The sequence below is a fragment of the Cupressus sempervirens genome, chromosome 10 (assembly GCF_028749045.1).
Source record: "Cupressus sempervirens isolate cs-2001-9-10 chromosome 10, ASM2874904v1, whole genome shotgun sequence".
Lineage (NCBI taxonomy): Eukaryota > Viridiplantae > Streptophyta > Pinopsida > Cupressales > Cupressaceae > Cupressus > Cupressus sempervirens.
In genome coordinates this window covers 342,049,931-342,075,318 of record NC_143127.1, presented here as the reverse complement: position 1 = coordinate 342,075,318, position 25,388 = coordinate 342,049,931, and the positions used below count along the sequence as shown (strand labels likewise).

The 25,388-nt window shown below is 36.8% G+C and overlaps 2 protein-coding genes across 2 annotated transcripts in view; one reads left to right on the top strand and one right to left on the bottom strand.

The window, feature by feature from the left end:
* Positions 1 to 25,388, bottom strand: part of LOC149533985 (MADS-box transcription factor 22-like) — a 90,312-nt gene that overhangs the window by 5,663 nt on the left and 59,261 nt on the right. The gene's annotated exons all lie outside the window — the stretch shown is intronic.
* Positions 6,097 to 6,736, top strand: LOC149533986 (uncharacterized). Its single transcript, XM_089803332.1, has 3 exons — positions 6,097 to 6,216; positions 6,311 to 6,575; positions 6,695 to 6,736. Exons 1-3 carry the CDS (start codon positions 6,173 to 6,175, stop codon positions 6,734 to 6,736), a joined length of 351 nt encoding a protein of 116 aa, XP_089659458.1. The 5' UTR covers positions 6,097 to 6,172.

The following is a 25,388-nucleotide window of genomic DNA, read 5'->3' as shown; positions in this document are numbered from 1 at the left end:
TAGGGATTTCATGACAAAATGAGTTATCTAGATTGATCACAACCTAAAAAAGTAGGAAAACTCAAAAAAAAAATAGTAACTAGATGAACCAAAAAGAAATATTTTTGGGTGATGCAAGATTGCTAATGACCTAAGAATTATCGTGCATTAAACACCTCAGGTGAATAGAAGATTTTTAATAACTGTAACTTATGAACATCTAATAGGATTTGAAACATAAATCCCATGCTCATTCTTGATCCACATATCTTCTTTATCAGAAAGGACATGACTATGCCAACTCTGCAAATCTACAAATCCCAAAGAATACACTCTCCTTAGGTATCTTATTGCTACTACTTCCATAACCTCTATTTTGATCCATCTTTGTACAATAGGTGTCTCGGTCTCGATCACTTTTGCAAATCCATCACCTTATGATATGAAGTAATTTGATCTCCTAAGGTGTAAGTTCTCGACATGGTTAGGTTCTTATCTTTCATTCCTTCCTCCTTCGAAGGAACTAAAGTAAATCTTCTACCATCTTTAAAGAAAAAATAAAATAAAATTCGGTAAACATGAAAAGACCAACATCACATCGCCAAAGTTTACCCAAAAAAATACAGAAAGAACTCCTGGTAACCACATCATACTATACCTCATCCTAGTAAGGTCCATTGTTGAAATTAAGCCAATACTATTATTTCACTTCCTCTGTCCGATCATCTTGAAACCAACTTATTCCATAAGAACAAGATGTTTGAGTCTCCTCAGTCCTAACTTTGGCATCATTTCCTCTAATACAAGGTTATCAGTATTCCACCATCCATTATAAATTTACGACATTTACCTCCATGATTACAAATAGTTCAAAATAAATGCCTTCTTTGCATAGGCTCTGGATCCTTCTTACTCAATATAACTCTCCTGAACATCAAATTTTCTCTCATTTTAGGTGTAACTTCTCTCTTCACTAGTTCATTGCTATTTTTTCCCCTTATGTGCCACAAGGTTATGTTTTTTCTTTCTAGAACCAATTGAACATTAGAGAGTCCTATGTCCAATATTTCGATATTTGAAATAAGTACCTTCTAATTTTCCATTATGTTTGGCCTTTCCTTGAATCAATTGATCATGTTCTTTTTAATTCACAAGTTTAACTTTGCCTTTATCATCAACTGATTTATCCCTACCTTTAGAGGTAACTTGTCTTCTTCCTTCATGGCATACTGATAAGCTTATTAAATTGTACTAATATTCAACATACTTAACTCATCTTGAACATTAAGTCTTAAACCATTAACATACCTAGCCACCTTTTCCTCATATAACTCTCTATATTTAAATCTAATTGTCATCTCTTAGAGCTCCTGTGTGTACTCCTTAACTGTCAAATCCTTTTTCTTTAAGTTCTAGAATTTCTTCAATAGTTCTAGTTTACAGTCCTCTAGTATGAACTTGGCATGATATATACAAACCATAACTCTCCATCTAGTGATCTTAGGTTCACCATTATCATCTCTATCTTTCTCAATTCTTTCTTCCATAAGGCAACATGACCCTTCAACTTAGTTTGTGCTTACCTAACTCTTTGTTGATCTCAATATCTTCAAGATCAAAGTAATCCTATAGTTCGTTAATATAATACATCAATTCTTCTAGATGTAAAGAACCAAAAAAGCATGCACCGTCAATTCTATGATTCTTACCTATTTGTACCATAACTTATAACAATCTTTCTTCCTTGGTAGGAATATCAAATTACATTGCCTCAATATCTTTAACAACTTCTTCAATTTCATCTTCAATATTAGGATTTCTCCTAGTCCTAACCAGAGAATTATGGATCTCAATCCTTATCTCATTCTTGAAATCCTCCATCATTGTCTCTATAATATTCTAGGATTCATTCTTCTAGGTGGTATGTTTATAAGATTTCCATTCTTCAACTCCTTTGTTTTAATGATCTAATCACAAGTTTTGATTTCCCTAATCCACTCTGACAATATACCAACACCAACAATCTACCTCAAGAAAATAGGTCTAATGGGTAATTGAAAAACTATCAACTTATCAATCAACCAATCCTCCTTGTGTAACCTTGTATAATTATAATTTAGATCCAATCTTCTGCCAACCAACAACTCAGGTTCAACAATTGGAGAGTCCTATGCCCAACATTTTGACATTTGAAATAAGTACCTTCTAATTTTCCATTATGTTTGCCCTTTCCTTGAATCAATTGATCATGTTCTTAAATCACAAGTTTAACTTTTCCTGTATCAAAAACCAATTTATCCCTAACTTTAGAGGTAAGTTGTCATTTTCCTTTACGGCATATTGATAAGAATATTAAATTGTACTAATATTCAACATACTTAACTTATCTTGAATGTTAAGTCTCAAACCATTAACATACCTAGCCACCTTTTCTTTAGATAACTCTCTATATCTGGATCTAATTTTTATCTCTTAGAACTTTTGTGTGTACTTCTTAACTATCAAATCCTTTTTCTTTAAGTTCTAGAATCCCTTAAACAATTCTAGTTCACAATCCTCTAGTATGCACTTGGCATGATGTATAGAAACCATAACTCTCCATCTAGTGATCTTAGGTTCACCATTCTCATCTCTATCTTTCTACAATTCTTTCCTCCATATGGAAACATGACCCTTCAACTTAGTTTGTGCTAACCTAACTCTTTGTTGATCTCAATATCTTCAAGATCAAAGTAATCCTCTAGTTTATTAATCTAATACATCAATTCTTCTAGATGTAAAGAACCAAAAAATCATGCACCATCAATTCTACGATTGTTACCTATTTGTGCCATAACTTTTAACAATCTTTCTTCCTTGGTAGGAATATCAACTTACATTGTCTCAATATCTTTAGCAACTTCTTCAATTTCATCTTCAATATTAGGATTTCTCCTAGCCCCAACGAAAACATTACGGATCTCAATCCTTATCTCATTCTTGAAATCCTCCATCATTTTCTCTATAATATTTTAGGATTCATCCTTCTAGTTGGCATATTTACAAGATTTCCATTCTTCAACTCCCTTGTTTCAATGATCTGGTCATAAATATTGATTTCCCTTATCCACTACAAAAATATACCAACACCAACAATCTACCTCAAGCAATTAGTTCTATTTGATAATTGAAAAACTAGATCAACTTATCAACTTACAAGTTAGATCCAATCTTTTGCCAACCAACAACTCAGGTTCACAAGTGCAATTTCCAATCTCCAAAGCACTCAATACTTCTCTTTCCACCTTGCAATATCCTACAGTTGATGTGGATAAGATCCTCAACTTCTTCCACTCCAAAATAGTAGGGAATGCAAGTCTGAGACACTGGATTCCAAGTTGTTCTTGAACTTTGATGTAAACCACACTTTGATACCACTTGATACAATCAAGGAAAGAGAATCTCCAAAGGAGATGTTTGACCTTGCAACTAGATTAAACCATAGAAAGAATGCCAAAACAATCTAACAAGAAATGAACATCAAAGTGTTGGAAATACAATGTGAAAAGTAAACTTTGAGGGGGGGGGGGGGGGGGGTGGTGGTGAATTAGCACTTAAAACTTCAACTTTAAAATCATTCACCACACATCCATCTCACAATCTATGCATGTAAATTGAAATACCAAATTAAGCATATACATACATTGTATGAAAGTAAATAAACATTCAACACATGTATGACACAAGATATTTGGTTATCCAAAAACCCTCCAAGGAGAAGGTAAAACTAGGGTGGGGATGACACCCAAAAATCTCCACTACTGTAGTAATAAAGTGTATCCAATGAAGGTTACAATGTTTGATCATGATCTACCTTGTGAAAGGTTTTCCCTATTAATTGCTTACAAGACTATTAGATCTTATCCTGTTAAAGGATTTCAACATCCTATTAGAAGTGTGCTCTTAGTTAAGGGATTCGCCTGGGAATGGCCGGATCCAGACTCGGGTCCGATTCGGATCCGGATCCACGTATGGATCTGTGAGGATCTAGGCAGGATTCGTAATCCTGCTCGGATCCACGCGCGGATCTGCGTGAATCCGCAACAATGACAGCCGAAACTTGCAAAAACGTGGGCCCATTATCATTTTTTAATTTTTTTTTTGCCCTAAAGGTCCTAAACCCTAAAAATGACCCTCTAAATCACAATGCAAGTTCATTTGCTCTCTATTTTGCTCTCTCATTTTGCTCTCTCATACTTGCTAGTTTGAAGTGAAGTGCTTGGATTTGAAGGAGATCGGTTGTGGAGCTTCAAATACCTTGCAAGAAGTGTTTAAGGTATGCATTTCAACCATATTCTTGAATTCTTTCATAGATTATTGATTTATTTTTAGTTTTCCAAATTTTCAAGTTTTTGTGCAAGTGTGAAGCATGGTTTTCTTTCACTTTTTTTTTCTAGACTGCAAGAATAGAACAATGAGTAGTCAAGGCTCAGTGGGTGGGGGTGGGGCTGCATCACCAAGCTTCAAAATTGATAAGGGGTCTCCTTTATGGAGACACACAACAAGAGTTGCACAATGTCCTGGGGGTGGGGCATACATATGAAAATGTAATTTTTGCAACATACAACACAGAAGCTCCTATTCCCGAGTGAAACTACATTTTTTGGGCCCTGCGGGTGAAGGAATTCACATGTGTCAAGGTAGTGATAAGAAGGGATTACCAGCTGCACAAATAGCAACATTAGCAAAAGAGCAAGATGATGCTAATAGAGCAGTTGCAAAAGCAAAACGTGGTGCTTCCAAAAAAACAAATATACCAACACCATCATCTGATCAAACAAACACAAGAACACATCCTTTTTTGCCTATGCCAACTACAAATGATGAAGATGAAGACCCATCTCCACTCACCCGCAAGAGAGGCCCACTAGATAGGGCATTCCAAATTGAAAAGAGAGACATTGCTGATCACAAAATTGGACGTTGTTTAATTGCAAATGGTGTTTTGTGTAATTTTGCCAGATCACCTTATTTTAGGGAGATGGTAGAAGCAATAAATGATGCACCCTATGGTTACAAACCGCCTGGTTATGAGAAGTTGCGCACTACCATATTACATGATGAGAGGAGAAATGTAGAGGCTCAACTTCAACCAATAAGAGATTTTTGGTTTCAATCGGGTGTGCCTATTATTTCGGATGGTTGGAAAGATTGTAGAAACCGTCCATTGATCAATGTTATTGCTGTATGCCCTAAGGGGGCAATGTTCTTGAAGGCAGTTGATTGTGAAGGGCAAGTGAAAGATGCAGAATTTATTTCACGCATTCTCATTGATGCCATAGAGTCAATGGGTCCTGATAATGTTGTCCAAGTGGTCACGGACAATGCAAAAGTTTGCAGGGCTGCAGGGATAATTGTAGAGTCTAGATATGATCATATCTTTTGGACACCATGCACCGTCCACTCTCTCAATTTAGTCATGAAAGCAATTGGCACCGAAATAGATTGGGTGAAAAGGATATATGAGGAAGCTGAAGAGATTCAAATGTTTGTGACAAATCACCACATGTCGCAAGCAATTTTTAGGAGTTTCTCGGACTTGGAGTTATTGAAGGTAAATTTTTATATTTAATATATAATTGAATATTATTGGATTCCACAATTATTAATTTTTGTTGTTTTTTACATTAACATGTTTTAATTTTTAAATGTTTTACTAACTTGAGTTTAACATGTTCTTAGGTTGCTGAAACCCGCTTTGCCTCTCACACAATCGTCTTGAGACGACTTGTGAAGGTAAAAGAAGCATTGAAGCATATGGTCATTAGCCCCCAATGGGGCATTTGGAAGAATTCCAATACAGCAAGGGCTTTAAATGTGAGAAGAATGATACTAGATGAGGATTGGTGGGGTCTTGTGAGTTATGTGTTGGAAATCACCGATCCAATAATGGCAATGCTTCGCTTCGCAGATAGGTGATATTTATGATTCCATGGATAGTATGCTGGAAAAAATTAAAATGGTAAGTTTTACGCTCTTTTACAACAATTTTTTATTTGAGAGATATCTAGATTCTAAAGTTTAAATTGATATATTCAATAATTATAATTATTATTCATATTTCATATCTTAGGTCATACAGAGGAGGGAGAATGATCCTGAGGACACCCTTTACAAGAAGGTGGAAAAAATTGTTCATCATCAATGGAACAAGATGACCACACCTTTGCACCTCCTTGCATATGCTCTATCCCCGAGGTACTGTAGTTCTTATCAAATGTTTGTGCTTATTTTATCCAATGTTTGTGCTATTGATATTTGATAGTGTTCAATTGTCTTTTGTTATCCCTAGGTACTATAGTGCAGATGTACTTCGCCTTCCAGGTAGAGTGCCACCATTTAGAGATGCAGAGGTTGCAGATGGGTATAAGAGGGCACTAGCTAAGATATTCCAAGATCCAGAGATTGGGGCAATTGTGAGGAGTGAATTCGCTGCTTTCAACTCAGGTGAGGATTTCGACCCTATTGCCATAGCAGACCAAAGTAGGATGGGTGCCATCAAATGGTGGTACCTTCATGGGAAAGCCTTCACGTACCTCCAACCTCTTGCCATAAAGGTCCTATCCCAAGTAAGTTTGTAAAATTAAGCTTAAGGTTAACATTCTCAATTCCTTGAATTTATTATTTAATTTATTGATCTTGATTGTTGTATTGATAATTTTTAATTTCTCTTTAGGTTGCCAGCTCTTTTGCCGCTAAGCGGAATTGGAGTACTTAATCCTTTATCCACTCAATCAAATGCAACCGGTTGGCTCCAAAAAAATCAGAAGACCTTGTGTTCCTTCACAACAATTTGCGCTTGTTGTCACGGAAGGACCCCAAGTACAAGAAGGGGCCCGGAAAGCTTTGGGATGTAGCACCTGAGACTCCTGATTTAGATATGACCATTCGGGATCTTGCTAGATCCACTTTGATTGATGTGGATGATGTGGAGGAGGATTATGAGTTAACAATCCCCTCTACTACTAGTGGTTTGGGTTCCTCTACTGATACAGATGCAGCACTTGCAGCTCACCAGTACCCCTCTGATGCGGATTTTCTTGAAAATCCATTTGATGATTAAATAAAAAACTTTAGTGTTGACTCTTGACTCTTTTATGAGTAAATCATGTTATAAACTTTAAGTTTAATAATCTATATTTTGAATGTTACAAACTTTCACTTTCAGTAATTCAATGTGAATGTGTTGATTTTCTTTATAATCGTGAAAATAGATTAATTATCAATGTCATTGATCAAGTATACTAGATTCATAGATGCATACTAGAATCATAGATTCATACTATGAAATGATTTAGTTTTAGAATTATGTATATTTCTCTTATTTTTTAGTATATATAATGCATATATATATATATATATATATATATATATATATATATGCACGAATCCTCCATGAATCATAATTGGGAAAAAAAAAATCCCGAATCCACAGATCCGATTCACGTGTCCGAATCGGATTCGTGTCACGAATCGGCAACTAAGAGTGTGCTTGGTAAAAGGAATTTAACTTATAATGAAGTAAGAACCCTATTAAAGGATTTTTAATAGCCTATTAAGACTACTCTGTTAAGAGATTTAATTGATTCACCTGTTAAAATGTCTTAGCAATGATCTTTTAGTTAGCACTCTGCTGCTAGATAACAGATCACCTCTTTCCTTATGTGTACTTGATCCTCACTAATAAGATGTATCTCTGCTATCTTATAATTCCTTTTCTCTATTATCCTCTAATCGATTATGCTATGTATCTCAATTCACAACTCCTAAGTCACCATGAATGCTTTGTTTGCACATTCAAACTTCTCTCTTTTCTCCCTTTACATTCATAAAAAGTTTAGGGTCTATCCTTCTTAAGAAGACCTAGGTGACTTAGGGTTAGGTATGAATCAACAATTATGATTCACTCATATTGCCACTTAAACCTTCAATTTTTCTGATTGGCTGCATATACTGCATAGAGATTCTCAATAAAGATTCATGCTTATCATCTAAGATCGTAAAACAATCCTTAAGTTGGCTCCAAAATGGTTTACATAGTAGTTTGTGCCATTACAAAAAACTATGTCAAAACTGTATTACTCAGCACTTGAAGTCCTTGATGCTCGACATCAACTGCAACTTCGATGTTGTAACTTGGCATTTGAATGACTTAGCATCCATTGATCACTCAGCATCTGAATGACTTGACACTTACTATCTACTCAACACTTGAGTGAGTCGACACTTACTAGTGACTCCGCACATACTATCTGACAACTTATGCTCCACATGTATTACTTGTTCAGCATGAACTAAGTAAATGAATTAAGTATATTGTCACTCATATGCCAAAACTAATATGAGATTAATAATCTCCCCCTTTGACATGAGTGGCAAAATACTTGTTCATGCATGAATAACCTTAGCCCTTCAAGCATAACTCATATAATATCCATTTACATACAAAATTTCAAAAGTTCAAAATTTTGCAAAACTTATGACTCATTAGTCATACCTCAAAATTTAATAGCTCCCCCTAAGTTGATTATTCTATTCTGATTTTGAAACTAAATACTCCTCCTAAGTAGATTCTACATATGCTGACTCTATCTTTGTTTGATCTCTACTTATTATGTATTCTCCCCCTTTCTTCATTCATTTATTTTCCCCCTTTTTGACACTTATGTCATGGGTTGTATACAAATAGTGTGTTTTTCCAAGAAATTTTTGTGGACCTCAAGTATTATCTTTAGAGTTGCATCCCAGTTATCACAAGCTACCTCCAATGATTTGAGTTGGATGGCTAACTCAGCAGCAAGATCAACTAAGCCTTCAAGTGTAGAAAGATGGGGATCTTTCTGCAGTAATGTCTCTGCAAAGGCTAGCTCCTTGTGAAGTATTTCCATGTGAGGGGTCAACATGGATTGGATGCTACTCATTGTAGCTTGAATATTTGGATCTTCAACATGTAGAGCTACTAGCTGACCTTGGGAATTCATTAAATTCCTAAAGTGCTTCTGACTTTGAGATGGAGAATTTGGTAGAGTAGTACCTGTTAGCTTCATATCTCCCTCTAGATTTTCAATATGGTGCTGCACTTCTTTTGTGAATAGAGTTGTATCACACAACTTGGTGTAAATTGAGAGATATTCTCTAAGACATTCTTTACACTTTCAATCTTGGTTGCTAACTCAATGTGACTAAGTGCAATAGCACTTGATATCTTTTCATTGACTTTTCCTTGAAATTTTCTCTTAGAACATTCAAGTAATTTTACATTGGAATCTAGGTCTACATCATTGAACTGTTCTACAATGTTTACCAACTACTCCATGATAGACTTGTCTTCTTCAAGTGTTGGTAGGATGAATGCATCAATAAATATATCCTTGATGTCTTGCAATGCTTGCTAATTCCTATGCTCCCTTCTAAGTAGTTCTTGATGCCTTTTCTTTTCAAGTGCATCCTGTAGTATGCTCATTTGGTCAATAGTGATTGTTGCAATGTCAAACTTCGGTAAAATAATCACTTCATCCAAGCTGACATCACCAAATGATGTAACCTCATCTACCTTGGATATATTAGGACTAGGCCTTGATGTCTACAGTGGTGTAGCTTCTACACTCAGCCTGTGAAGTGCTTGACTTGGAGGAGTAGCAGTTGCTGGCAAAGTAACTAGTGTTTATATTACTAATTGCTCCTCAAGATTTGTAGTCAAGTCTAACTCTTCAATCCTCTCCTCATCTTTCCTTATAAATTCAATCGCACATTGAACTTGTGTTCCAATCTATTGATCTATAGCAACTTTTGGTACTGACACATTGTGCACCAATCTATTGATGTTGGTCATGGATGTCTCTTTTCTTTGATACACTACAACGGGTAATGTAAGTTGTATCATAGTAAATTAAGGGGGTTTTGATATGTCTTGTGCTCCCACCTCTGCAGATGTCTTCTCTGCCTTCTTAAGTTCATCTACACTCACCAATATAGGATGAGTACATAGTTGTGCCTTGGTGGTGGTGTCTAGCAATATATTATTCATGTCCTCCTCTATTAGGGGATTGATGTTCTGAGGCACATTGTTAGAAACATCCTTAATCTAGATAATTTAAGTGTTTAATTTTATCCCATGTTGTGGACTAGCACTCGACATCTGTATATCTAGTATACTCTATTCTATTTGCTACTCATTTTCAATTGTTGCCTGTGTATCTGCATTTTTCTTAGTGCCTTCCATATGTGCATCTTTCCCATAATCAACTATAGTAACCTCAGTTACTTCTTTTTCACCTTTTTCATCACCTACCTCAATAGGTGTTTGCTCAATTGCCTTGGGTGTTTTCAACCCATAAGTTGCCTTCCATGCTTGGGTACTCTGTTGAACAACATCTTCAATTTTATTCTACAAAATTTTGAATTCTTGGTACTTTGGAGAAAATCTTCCTACGTACTTCTTAATGGCCTTTGTCATCTTAGATTTATCTAAATCTGGCATCACTCTTGCAAGTGTAGTTTCTCTTATATTTCTCTCTATTGTGAGACTATATTTCCATCTTTGCTCAACTCTATCATATAAGTTATTTGGTAGAGAGTTGGAAATATCAATTGGAGTCATCATAAATGTTGCCATCATGGCATATACTAACTCCTCTACCTTGTCTATTTCTAGCTTTCCAAGCTTATCAAATTCAATATGTGAAAATCAACTTAAATCTACATTAGTCTTTATATTTTCACATAGATTATCCAAATCAAAAGGACTATGACATACCACTTTGAATTGGCTATTATCATCAAATTCTATCCTCTCCTTAGCTAATTTGGTTGGAGCAATGTACTTTTTCCTTTGTCTCTTCTTAGACTCATCATCTTGTATGCTTTCCTGGCCTTTGGTTCTTTTGACTTTGCCACTTCTTGAGCTTTCTTAGCAATACCTCTTGTGTTGGTTCTAGTAGCTAGAACTGTAGGCTTAGGTTTCACAACCTTCTTTGGTTTGTTGGATGCTGGTGCTATAGCTTTCCTCTTCATTTTCTTTGTGGCTATAGGTGCTTCATTGCTTCTTCTCCCTCAACACCTTCTTCAAGCTTGACTTCCTCTTCACCTTGATCTTCTCCTTGACCTTGGGTTAGGGCCAGTGGTGCTTGAGCAGGGACACCTTCTTCTTCACTTCCTCTGCTCCTTCACCAAATTTTTCTTTAAGATTCTTAACTATTTTGTTCTTCTTTCTTAATACTGATGCTATCTTTAAGTCCATAGTTATCTTTCATTTTGCAACATCATAATTAAGAAAGGTAGTAGACTTATTATCTACTTCTTTTGCAAGCAAATCTATAATTGTTGCAGATGCCTCATCTACATTAATCTCATATCCTAGAGGTCTTAACCATCTTACCCTTAGAATTGCAGCATGTACATATGTGAAATCAGTATCATCTAGAATGAAAACATCATTAAAAATTTTCTTAACTAATGACATTGGAATCCTGTGTCTTTGTTTCATTGACTTCTTAAAGTCCTCAAAAGTAACTAGTCATAATAAACTCAAAATTCTCTCCCATTTGCTCAATGAATTCACCTATTTGTACTGCAATAGATTTGTTTGTCTTCCATTCAAATTTATCGAAGGAAGGAAATGTGTTCTACACAGAGAAAAATATACATACAAGTATTGATCCAAACTTGCATTGTGCACTCTTGATTTTCCTTATGGCTCCCAAGCTTTCTGATAATTGTTGCAACTATAGCTTGGTAAAGTCATAAGAATGATCCTTCTTCACTATCTTGTATCCTATGTCAATAAAAATACAAGGTACACTTTTCAACCTGCTTGATTGAAAGAATTGTGTGAAATAATCCTTACTGCAAAAAAAATTAGGGGATTTGTGATGGTGTCAATCGTCATTCCTCTCTTATTCCACACTGCCCCTATGTTTTTCTCAATGACCTCTTTTGCTTCACTTCTTATGGTTTTGGGACTGTCTAGGGTTGGATACCCTATTACCCTATGCACAATCTTCTTAGTAATCTTGATGGGTCCATTTTCTAATCATACAATATTGTCATGAATTTTGCTAAGAACAATCTTAAGCCATTCTATCTTAAAAATGTTTGGAAAATCTAGGGCACGAGTTAACCCTTTTCTCTCTATAATCTTGTATTCCTCCTTCAATACACCATTCTCACACAGCTTTCCATATAGTTCTTTCATTTCCATATCACTTGTGCTACCCACCTTGCATGTGTAATGCCATCTCACATCTTGAATCATTAAGACTTGTGGTGGTATCATGGATAACACACTAGACGGGTCTTGTTTATAAGCAATATCAGGAATTGCCTTGAAATTCAGTTGTCTAATCTCATTGCTGATTAATTGAACAATTAAAACTTCCTTTCCCTCTTTGACCTTAGTAGCAGAAGAACTAGACACCATGTTTAATACCTAGGGTTTGCACAAATTCAAATAGCATAGCTCGACATATGATAAATACTTTCACAAATTTGATGAATGGTATCAAACAGTGGTTGAATTTACTCTGCAAATACTTGGAATGATCTCTTCAAGTCACCTTTATCTCTTCGTGCTCTCTCTATTTTTGAGTGATGTAAAATGAGTCAAAAATAGATAATATAGACCTTAAAACTTTGCAATTCATGCTCAATGCTTACACAGTTGTAAGCTCGGCTCTTATAGAAATTCTGACTCACTTGGCTTCCATGTAGTTTTCTTTAAGCTCAGCAACCATTATGAGCTCGGTCAACACTATCACTTACGATAGCTCGACATTAACTAGATTTCACTTGGCAACTTAAGTAAAACTTTTCGTGCTTGATAGTAACATGAAAAATGACAAAACTTAAAGATTTCTTCCAAATTCTAAACAACAGTTTGCATATTTCTTCATGCAAATATAATCTTTTCAGAGCTAAACCCTTGGAATTGATGTATAGTATATTTATTAAATATCAGTCCCACACACACCTCTTGATTTCTTAATTGGAGGTGGTGTGATCAACTGACCCATTGGGTGAACTGATCCCATCTTAACTTGATGTGCTGCAATCTTCTTTTCTCTTTCATGTCTTGTTCATCTCATCTCTAACATTCTCAACATCTATCTTTCCTTTGCCTTTGTTGAACTCACTGCTTGGTGCTCTTGACATTGTTGGACAATTCCTACTTATGTGACCAGTCTTCAAATAGCTAAAACATGTAGTTTCACTCATCCATCTTTTGTATTCACTTCTCAAATGTGTTCTTATGCAATTTTAATCAACATGTCCATACTCTTGACAATAGTGACAACTATACCTAGTACTATAATCCCAATTATAAGAGTTGCCATTGTGTCTTACCTTTGTCTACTTGTTTGATGACCATTTGGGCTTGGATTTGCATTCATATGCTCTGTGTCAATACTTCTGATAGTTATAGCAGTATCCTTCAACTCTTTGTGTGCTTATAGTCTTGGTTCTACATTCATGTGCCTGATGTCCTTGTTTGTTACATTTGTGGTAGTGACCCATGAACTTCTGCCTAGGATTCTAATTTGCAGTCTTGCTTCTGCAAACATTGGCAGCATGACCTATCTTACCACAATTATAACAAGTAGGTTTGGAGTTCTTACCATTGGCATTCCTTTGTTCACCACTTTTAGATGATTTTCCTTCTTCAGTACTAGTGTAACCTAATCCAGTAGTATCATTGTTGGATCTAGGAGATCTCATCAATTGCTCAAATACTTGATGGATTTACTAGGTTTGTTGAAACTTTCAACAAATTCTTTTTATTTTTTAAGATCATTTCTCAGTTTTTCATTATGCAACATTTGTGTTGTGATCTCAATATCTTTTCCATTCAATTCATTATTTATGTAAGAATTTGGCTTAGGCCACAATTCACCCAAGAACTAAAGAACTCAACACAAGCGCACAATAGACCAAAATAGGCAGAGTATGATCAGAATGATGATATTCATTCAATAATTGGATGCAAGAGTACACTAGGAGTGCTTGAATATAAAGGCCTCAGGAGAGCTTCTAGAATGCATAGAAGTCAACACTATGATATGTCATACAACCAGGCACATGTCTTGTAAGGAAACTTGGCAATAAAGAATATAAACGTTTCCACATAACCCATAATAAATCTGAAATAAACACGGAATTAAAATCCACATGCAAGAGAATAGACAACATACCCACAAAATTGTGACACAAGATATACCCTGGGAAACCCTCATTGAGAGAAAAAACCCAGCCTCCAAAAGCATCCATCATCATGTATTATTCAGCAAAAAATACCATTTCCATACAACCATGGAAGCCTTCATGGCCATAGCCACAACCGAGCAAACTATGTGAACAAGCATGAATCCACACATCCCATGCCATGCTTTCAACCTTCATAAATGCTCCCTTGGCTAACCTGTCAAGCCTTGTCCCGCTCGACTCTTGCCTTTCTTTCTCTTACTCTCTCTACAACAACTACCTTTGTGGCTGCTTATATAGTAGAAAGTCCCACAAAACCACCAAGTGGTATTACATAAACCATGTGCTAAAACCATGTGCTACCTAATCCACTGACCCCACATTTAATATTGGGCATTTAATTCTTTTCCCCAATATTAAATAATTACATGAAATATTATCACAATGTTACAATACAACTCATCAAGAATATTCCATGGGAATCCTTACATGTTGCACATCCATCTAGGTACAACATTACATAATAAAAAATAAAAAAATAAAAAAACTATATTATGCAATGTGTGCAACACCCATTAACTCAACAATCTCCCACTTGTTGTATACATTGCATAGGGTCAATCTGTAGCCACATAAATGAACAAGGGAACAATCCCTCCCAGCACATCCACCATCATGGATCAAAATACACCAAGTGGTCCATCCTGGTACCTGCAACAAAATCAAAGTATCCAGCATCTCAAACATGAATGATCTCACCTCCTATTATGCCACTCCCACTGGACATACATAGAAGCCATCCAAAGAGAAAACCACCCAACCTGTCGCATTAGAAGATCATAAAATCTTCTACCAACTGAAATTCCAAGCACAAAAACCTGATCGAAAGGTAATCACATGTATCCGTAGTTGTCAAAATATCCATAGCTAAAATAGCACCCACAGCAAGTGCCAAACCCATCCAACTATCCATACCTCAAAAGTATAACAAGTGAATCTCATATCACGGACATATCCAATCTATAACTTGCAATCACAAGCCTCAAGAGCAATACCTGCCACATATATACCAAGAAGCTCCCACTGCAAAAGATAATGTCAAATCTATAACCAATCCACTCAACACATCTCAAAGAAGTGAATCCATGTAGTATCAAGGACATCCACAATACATAAACTGATATCCTGCAAGAACAACTCTCATAACAAGTCTCCAATAGTCTTCCAAATTCTCCACAACCAACAGAGGAAAGAGATAAAGGAATAACCATGTCATCTCTCACATGACATACATGAACACAAACCAGTGATCACAATCTCTAAGCAATCTCAAATCCAATGTAGGAAAAACTAAACATCCAAGAAAATAACCAAGACTAGAGAAACCATGCAAATGATAACCTGTATCATGTCCTTCTACACACACCTCTAGATGTAAACTGTGCAAGTATGATCTCCTCCATAAAACCCCAACAAGAAGCCTCAACAACACCCAAACCATAACATATAACTCATCATAGATGTAAGCCTCTCACAAGAAAATCAAACTCAATAAAACCATTCCTAAACCAAATAATAACCATTCCTAATCCAAGGAAAATGCCCAATATAAAACCATCTCCCAAACTCAACCAGCATAACAACATATGCACATGGAGATAACCAATGCTAAACCATCTCTCAAATGAACCCTCTAGAACTAACTCATGTACCATAGCTCAAGATCCATACCCATGAAAGACAAGCATAAATATAATGCAACTGGGAGAAAATAATGGGCTATACCTCTCAAGTAGCAAACCGCCGAGTAGACCAAGAGTGGGGAATGAGAATGCTCATCAAGATACCCAAGTCTCCAACCAAGACTCATCTAAGAACAATCTCCTCTCAAGTCCATATCAAGTGACTGCCCTTCGGACTTCCTGCTGAAACCATCAACCATCCCAACAAATACTTCTCTAATCCAAGAGAAATCAGCGTCACCACCGTCTCTAAGTATCCATGAGCACCTGTAACCAATCAATCCATGCCAACTCCAAATGCAACATAGAAATATCATGAAGTATCCAGCTTATGATCAATGTACTCAATACCAAGAAATTAAACCAAGATCAATGTCAAAGTTCCAACCATGGCCTCAAGAACATAAACATGACAACATGATCTTACCATCTCAACTAAAGAGATAACATGCACCATATGAACACACCATAACTTGTCACAACTCTAAACGTGTATCAAGAGTATACCATGAAATAATAATGAAACCATCCTCATACCAAGGATAACATGCCAAATAAAAGCATAAACCACACCTTTGCCAAGAACCCTGTGAGTCCTCAAGATGCAACCATCTCCACACACCATGAAAAAAAACCATCTCCACATACCAGGAAGAACCATCTCCACATACCATGAAGATAACCAAGAACTCCATGAGTCCTCAAGTTCTAACCATCTTCACACACCATGAAGATAGCAAGTGCACTATGCAAATGTCAAAGACGCTTCTGCAACAACAGGATCTAAGACAAACCTCCAACATCTGCAAACACTCAATAAATATATCAATGCCAACAAAAACTCCCACTCAACCATGGTACCAAGTCACCTATGGCATCATAGAATCCATCCTCTCCAAACCAAGAAGATATAAACCAAACCAGGAACTAATCCTGCACTGTCACCCCATCACTGTCACAAGCTCCCACTAAACCGTGTATCCAAGCTATCCATGACATCATGATGAAAACCCATCCTCTAACCATGAGAATCAACCAAGGCATCAAACCATCAAAGAACTCAAAGTGCACATCATGAGCTCCTCAAAAGAAACCAAATAACCATTATCCTCAACCAAGAAGATATACCACCATAACTGAATCAGAAATCCAAACTAATGAACATCAAGGATGTACCTGTATAACCAATCATGTCATGCCAAAATTCATGACACCATGATCACATCCATGAACTGAGCATCTAGCTCTCAAAGTGTCCAACCTGTTAGCATAAAATAATCAACCACAATCCTCCACCATGACTGTACCTAGTAACAACATCTCATCCCTTCTACATGAAGAATAAAATCAGAAAATAATGTAACTTAGGGCATAGACAACACAAATCCAAGCCACCAATTTGAATATGCATCAATAATGAAAGATCAATGGGGAAAGACAACCCATAACCAAGCTATAAATGCAACCTGTAAGTATAGACCGCTTACAACACTGCACAACTTGTAGACCCAACAAGTCATCATGCATATCCAAACCAAACACTAATAACCATATCATCATGAGACCAATTTGAATATGAACTGAGTATACAATGACATCAAAACTTAAATCTCCAATGTCATAAACTCACAATGTTACCATAGTCAAAATATATACCATAAACTGTTCAGATCAATATATCAACAAACAAATCATGCCAAACCTGCAACAAACCTGAACCAATGTGTAGAGCTCTCGAAGAGCTTTTCGTTGACTACTCGAAGTCCAAAATCTAACTTTGTATGCCCAAGTTATGCCCTAATTCATGCTCCAAATAAACAACATCTGACTTTAGGGCTCTGAAAACCTGACAAAATTTTAAAATCACAGAACCAAACCTACACCATGTTGTAGTGCTCTGAATTAGCTTTCCAACGCCTGTAAGAACTTTGAAATCCGATATTCTGAGAGAAAGTTATGGCCATTTTACTAAGTCTTTTTACCATTTTCAGTATGATTTTTCATTTTTTAATTTTTCAGTGACGAAAATTCCGACGGGATTAAATTTGACGGCCATCATGGGCTGAAACCAAAAAACTCTTTCATTTCCTCTGAACATGGCCAAACTAGGGCATATTATATATCAAAATTTATGGAAATGTCGACCCGGATCCAATGGTGAGGTTTGTTTTTACCCAGGAGGTCATTTATGCAAGCTACCCCCCAAAACCTTCATTTAAATGAAACATCCGAAAAAATATTTTTCTCCAACAATTTCACATGCCCAAATCTTTTAACATCCCATCATAACAGAAAACCCAAAACCCTTAGATCTGCAATAAATCATTCATATATCTTGCCCTTTTCTTTTATCCTCTCATGCATTCCCATGGATTCAATCTAGGGTTACAATAATAAAACCATAGCTCTGATACCACTTGTAAGGAAACTTGGCAATAAAGAATATAACCGTTTCCACATAATCCATAATAAATCTGAAATAAACACGGAATTAAAATCCACATGCAAGAGAATAGACAACATACCCACAAAATTGTGACACAAGATATACCCTGGGAAACCCTCATTGAGGGAAAAAACCCAGCCTCCAAAAGCATCCATCATCATGTATTATTCAGCAAAAAATACCATTGCCATACAACCATGGAAGCCTTCATGGCCATAGCCACAACTGAGCAAACTATGTGAACAAGTATGAATCCACACATCCCATGCCATGCTTTCAACCTTCACAAATGCTCCCTTGGCTAACCTGTCAAGCCTTGTCCCGCTCGACTCTTGCTTTTCTTTCTCTTACTCTCTCTACAACAACTACCCTTGTGGCTGCTTATATAGTAGAAAGTCCCACAAAACCACCAAGTGGTATTACATAAACCATGTGCTACCTAACCCACTGACCCCACATTTAATATTGGGCATTTAATTCTTTTCCCCAATATTAAATAATTACATGAAATATTATCACAATGTGACAATACAACTCATCAAGAATATTCCATGGGAATCTTTACATGTTGCACATCCATCTAGGTACAACATTACATAATAAAAAATAAAATAATAAAATAACTATATTATGCAATGTGTGCAACACCCATTAACTCAACATGTCCACCATATATGGATTATCCTCTATTAGGCATGGGATTAAGTGCGATGATGTGGGGATAAGCCTACAATGGTGTAGCACGTAAATCAATGGAGTAGACAACATGTGCTAAATGAGGAGTGTTGATAACTATGTTCTAGACACCATGCACATAATTAGAGTTGCGTAACTCAATGAGAGTTCACAAACTCCTAAGTGTCTCACCTAAAATAATAATTAAATAATGCAAAATAATTAAATAATGCATTAACCTACGTAAAACTTAAGAAAGTGTAATAAGTAAATAATTATTTACACCAACACCCCCCCTTAAGTGCAAGTTAGGGGAATGCCCTTAAGCTTACGCAATCTAGGATAAAATGCAATATGGGTCCTTGCTACTAGGCCATGTTAGGTACCCATGTACATAATGATATACAATCTCCCATAAAGCGGGGAAAGAGGGAAAACCTCATGGGAAAAACCCTCCCCCAAAATGAGAGATAAAGTAGGATGCATTGATGGATGGAGTAATCAAGACCCCCCCATTATGACATACATCCTGTATATACATAAGAGAATGATGAGAAGAGAAAGAGAGACAGGATGGGCTCCCCCCCCAAAGAAGAATGCCAAAAAATGACTACTCCAATGAAGAAGCTGATCCAAGACTGTAGAATGGTGTTCCTCCCCTTAGGAAAAAACAATGCCAAGGGTACAAATGAGATGCTTCCGCTGTGCGTGGAAAGAATCCCATGGATAAGTGATGTCTCTGAAACCTGCTCAACTGGCTGAAGAACCTGTCCCAAAGAACTGTTTGTCCCTGTAACTGATGAAGAACCCTGCTGCAACTGTTGATCATAAATATCCACAATCACTTCAACCTGTGACGATTGATCAAGTAGAGAATGAACAAGAGAGTTTGGAACCCTCGTGACAACTGAAGAAGGTAATTTTGCATCAAGAAGAAGAGTCAGATCATCAATAATATCCCCAAAATCTGTCATTGAACCTGTATTTGGAAGACTGAATGTACCCTGCTATTTTGGACCTATCACTGTGGCAATGTATGCATGCGGACTGAATTGATAAAGTGACCTCTCACTGTATCTGCCGACAGAACTCCACGTGTCTGAATCTGTTGAAGAATGATCGCTGGTGTCACTATTAGTATCCACACTGTATGATGTGTGAAGAGGAAGAGAGGACAAGCTCAGAGAACTTTCCTCAAAATGTACATCCTTCTCCACAAAAATCTGATGTGTCTCAAGATCTAGAAGTCTATATGCCTTCACACTGTCTTCATAACCAATGAAAGTACAAGGCCGAGATGACTGTGCCTTGCATCCCTTGGAAGATCTCTTTGCCCATGCAGGACAACCAAAGACTCTAAAGTGTGTCACAATAGGTTTTCTGCCACACCATGCCTCAAAAGGAGTTTTGCCATCTAAGGCTGGATGAGGAGAACGATTAAGAATGTGAGTGGCACTAGAGATTGGTTCGACTTCTAATGATGGATCTAGAGACTTGGCATGTATCATGCAACTTGCCATAGACTTAATAGTGTGAATCCTCAAAGCTGTAACATCTGTCTTATGCGGATTGAATGCTAAAGGAGTCTGAAGATCAATTCCCTCATGTCTACAAAAGTCCTTAAGTCTTCTATTCACATCCATGTTTCCATTGTCCATTCAGAGTATTTTGATGGCCTTTCTGGATTTTTGTTCTACTTGAGCCTTGAAGTCTAGAAATATGTCCAACACTTCACTCTTACTATGTAGAAAGTAGACCCAAGTGAACCTTGAAAAGTCATAAACTAAGGTAAGTATATAGCGACCTTGGCTGAATGCAAAAGGACCTGCTAATACCATGTGAACTATTTGAAGAACACTTGTTGCTGTAGAAGACTTACCTCTTAGTAACTTCCCCTCTGAATGCATATCCATTGAATCTGATGAACATTTACCCTTAGAAAAGTTGATTTGAGGTAGACCTTTGACCATTTGGTATGTGCAAAGTTGTTGAAGATAGCGATAGTCAAGATGACCATACCGCTCATGCCATAATTGCATGTTTGAATTTGATTGAGTTAACAAGGCCTTTGAAGGAGACTTGGGTACAAAATGCAAGAAAGAGTACACTTTCCCTACTGCAACCAAGGAATCATCTTTAAGACTGTGCACTTTTACTGAGTCAGGAAGGAACTCAACTCTATGTCCATCTCCAAAGTGAGTGACTTGGTAGATTGATAGGAGATTTGAACTTAGGTTTGGAACATAAAGAATCTCTTGAAACTCTACATTTTCCATTTCCACGTTACCTTTTCCTTCAACTTCCATTTTACTATCATTCCCCATGAAGATGTGTGGTACCTTGGACTGCTTCATTGAAGAAAAATCCTCTCTTGAAGAACCCATGTGATATGAGGCACCTGAGTCAAATATCCATTACTTTGAAGAGTTTGCATTAGCCATGAATGCTTTCCCTTTGCCCTTTGAATCTGAAGAAGATCCCTTCTCCTTATAAGCATTAGGCAATGGAACATTATGCTTCTTCATGATGTTGGTCAATTCATCAATTTGTTTAAGATAGCAATCATGCTCTTCATGACCCATTTTGTTGCAATAAGCACACTTATTCTTCTCCTTATTATTGTTGTCCCCTTTCTTGTTGGAATTCGAGGACTTTCCTTGTTGATTAGATTGAGATGTTGTCTTTTCTGCATCCTCAGATTTGCTCTTCCATTTCTTCTTACCCTTTCCTTTATTTGAAGATTGTCTAGCTGAATGTTGAGAACCCTCATTGGCCACCAATGCTTTGGATTGAGGTGATTTGAGAATCCCCATTGTTTTCAACTTCTTTTCTTCATCATCCAACATTTTAGCGTATTTGTCAAAAGTGACTTTCTTGTAGGTAGACCCTAAGGTAGTCTTTGAGGTGTTAAAAGAAGATACAAATGTGGAATATTCAGATGGCAGCTTGTTATGGATGAGATAGACCAGTCTGTCATCTTTGATAGAATTTCCACAATCAGTAAGCTTTGTCCTTAATTCATTCACCTTAATGATGAAGTCCTATATTGAGTCATATGACTTAGGATCTAAGGAAACTAGCTCATCTTCAATTTTAAACACATCCTCTTCAGACACTGTACCATAAAGGCTTTCGAGGGTATCCCAAGCTTCCTTGGATGTAGTACATTTCTTAATTCCCAAACATATATCACCTAGGGCTTTCCTATCCATGGCTACCCAATCTGAAATTTCACTTATTGATACATTATCACCTGTTGGTTTAGGAAGAGTACCATCTACATATTGTGAAACTCCATTATGCATTAAGTGATACAACATTTTGATAGACCATGTAGCATAGTTATGAGGAGTTAATTTAGGAAACTTAAAGTTGCCCATAATGCAGAAAATGAAAAAAAATTGTAGAAAAGAGAGAACACAACAACAAGAACACCCCCCCTTTTCACTAAATCAAGAAACCCCCTCAAAATAGATGCTTTGGGCACTTTATCAGTAGTGCGATTACAATGGGCCACTTGCCAATTTTGGTCTTTGTGGAATTCTGATTTTGCTTGTTACAACCTCTTAATAGAGTAAAAATCTGAATCTTTACAATGTGCTACAATTCTGAAGCATTAGAAAGCAATGAAAGGCCCTATTGCTGAAAGTGACAATTTTGTCTACACAACACTATAATTTGATGTCAGATCTGGAAAGTAGATGAAAAATAATGCACTTTAAAAAAAAATGGAACCTATTTTGACTCCAGATGTGCCCATACAGAGCATTTGAAGTTGCAAAATGCAGGATTATCAAGGTACAATCACCAAAAAATGCAATTTTTGAACAATCCGTGCACCAAAACCAGAAAATAGCTACACCACTAAAAAATTTGGAAAATTTTACCCAATTTAAAAAAAAAATTGCACATGATTTGGAGTCCCGATGTGCGAGTTATGGCCTCTTGAAGTCGGATTGCAAAAACCAAAATCAATTTGGTGAGGGGTTGCACCAGAAAAAGATAGGGTTAATTTTGATGGTCATTCGGCCCTCGCAGTAGTTCAAAAATGGCCTGGGATGACGTCTAGAAGGGTATCAAATTTAGGCTCGCAGAATGATGACGTCAGCAAAAAAATTGCCCACTGGATGACTTGGTGGTCCGTATTGTACGAATTTGTACGGATCGTACAAAAATTGCTGCTATGTATAGGCCATGTGTGTACGGATTGTTGACGTTTGTTGACACCGTGGATGGCATGGCTGTTACTTAGACGCCACGTGTCGCAAGGGTGACTGTACTGATCGAGCGAATTAATTATCACTACGTGGTAGGATGATGGCCATAGATGGATCACTGGATCTGGGCGAGGTTCCTGGAAATGCTACAGCGACCACCGGTTTTTTGATTTCATCACCTGAGGTTTGGGCGAATGCCAGGTTTTCGTTGTTTAGTCCCACATGCGTGGGCACAGAGCAATATGCGCTCTTTAAAAACAAACTTCTGCGCAATAGAAATCAAAGATTCGAGCCACCGGTGTATGAATCGGCTGCCGAAAACTGACTGCCGGTGGAATGTGGTATGTTCTGCCGGATTGTGATGCCGCTGCTAGATATTGCCGATTAGAATATGTGATGCCTGTGTAAGCTTAGCCTCGGATTTGGTAGCAGAGTTCGCAGATATTAATTAAATAAAACCTATGAATATGTAAAATAATACCACCAAAAAATAATGCACCGAGCTGGGGTGTCACTACCTGGTTTGGCGAAATAAATTTTCTTTGTCTAGGCGATAATTCTGAAAATAATTATAATTTCGAAAATGCCAAATAATGCAAAGAAATAGAAATAATTTAGATTTGAAATTAATGAAATATAGATCCGAAAATGACCATACTCAATTGCAAATCGGTGCCTTCGGGTGCCGGTTTGCAAAAATTTTTTGCCTCACAATCAACTTTCATCCAAGATAGGTGAATTTATAGTCAATCTTCACCGAATCAACGCTTCGGACGTAACAAAGAGGTCAGATCTGGCTCTAGACGCTCCCAATTTCTGCGGATCCTCCGAAATCGAGATGCTGAAGCATGAACGGTCTTGAACGGCTACGTGATGAGAATCCTCCTCAGCTCTGATACCATGTAAGAATTTGGCTTAGGCCAGAATTCACCCAAGAACTAAAGAACTCAACACAACCACACAGTAGACCAAAATAGGCAGAGTATGATCAGAATGATGATATTCATTCAATAATTGGATGCAAGAGTACACTAGGAGTGCCTGAATATAAAGGCCTCAGCAGAGCTTCTAGAATGCATAGAAGTCAGCACTATGATATGTAATACAACTAGGCACATGTCCACCAGATATGGATTATCCTCCATTAAGCACGGGATTAAGTGCGATGATGTGGGGATAAGCCTACAATGGTGTAGCACGTAAATCAGTGGAGTAGACAACATGTGCTAAATGAGGAGTGTTGATAACTGTGTTGTAGACACCATGTTCATAATTAGAGTTGCGTAACTCAATGAGAGTACACAAACTCCTAAGTGTCTCACCTAAAATAATAATTAAATAATGCAAAATAATTAAATAATGCATTAACCTACATAAAACTTAAGTGTAATAAGTAAATACTTATTTACACCAACAATTTACAATCATCATTTGATTCAATGTTTCCAATTGCATGTGAGCAATCATATTCACCTATGACGTCTTTTCTTCTAGTCTGTTGGTTAGTATCCTTTTCTCATCTTCAATCATGACTTTATCTTCTTCAACTTTCTTCTTCTGCTTGGTCACTTCACATAGATATACTGATTGGACTTCTTGTTCTATCTTGAGATTTCTAACCTCTTTAGTTAGGGCTCCATTCTTTTCCATTAGCTCTGCAACTACTACATCAAATTCACTCATGTTTCCATTTGCAAATAATTCAGTAGTGTCAATCTCTTGGCAATGTGTGTCATTCTCTTCAATAGCTATCTCTTCCCTTCTTTTCAATGATCGCTTTAACTCATCTCTTGCTTCATTTAGCTAATGTAGGGCAAGTTATATTTCAATCTTCTGGTTCTCAATAGTCTTTCCCAACTTGTAGACTTCCATCGTCAAGGTCTTTCCTCAAAGCTGCAAAGATTTCCTTTTCCAAAGAACTAAGCTTTGATACAAATTGTTGGAAATAAAATGGGAAAATTAATCTCCAAGAGAGGGTGGGGAGGGGGGGGGGGGGGGGGGGGGGTGAATCAACATTTAAAACTTCAACCTTAAAATCATTCACCACACATCCATCTCACAATCTATGCATGTATATTGAAATATGAATTAAGC

What these genes read in the sequence shown, in the direction of transcription:
- LOC149533986 (XM_089803332.1), top strand. Translation starts at nt 6,173, where the DNA reads ATGACCACACCTTTGCACCTCCTTGCATATGCTCTATCCCCGAG. An exon ending in GCATATGCTCTATCCCCGAG is followed by an intron (nt 6,217 to 6,310) that starts GTACTGTAGTTC and finishes TGTTATCCCTAG; the next exon opens with GTACTATAGTGCAGATGTAC. An exon ending in TCCAACCTCTTGCCATAAAG is followed by an intron (nt 6,576 to 6,694) that starts GTCCTATCCCAA and finishes ATTTCTCTTTAG; the next exon opens with GTTGCCAGCTCTTTTGCCGC.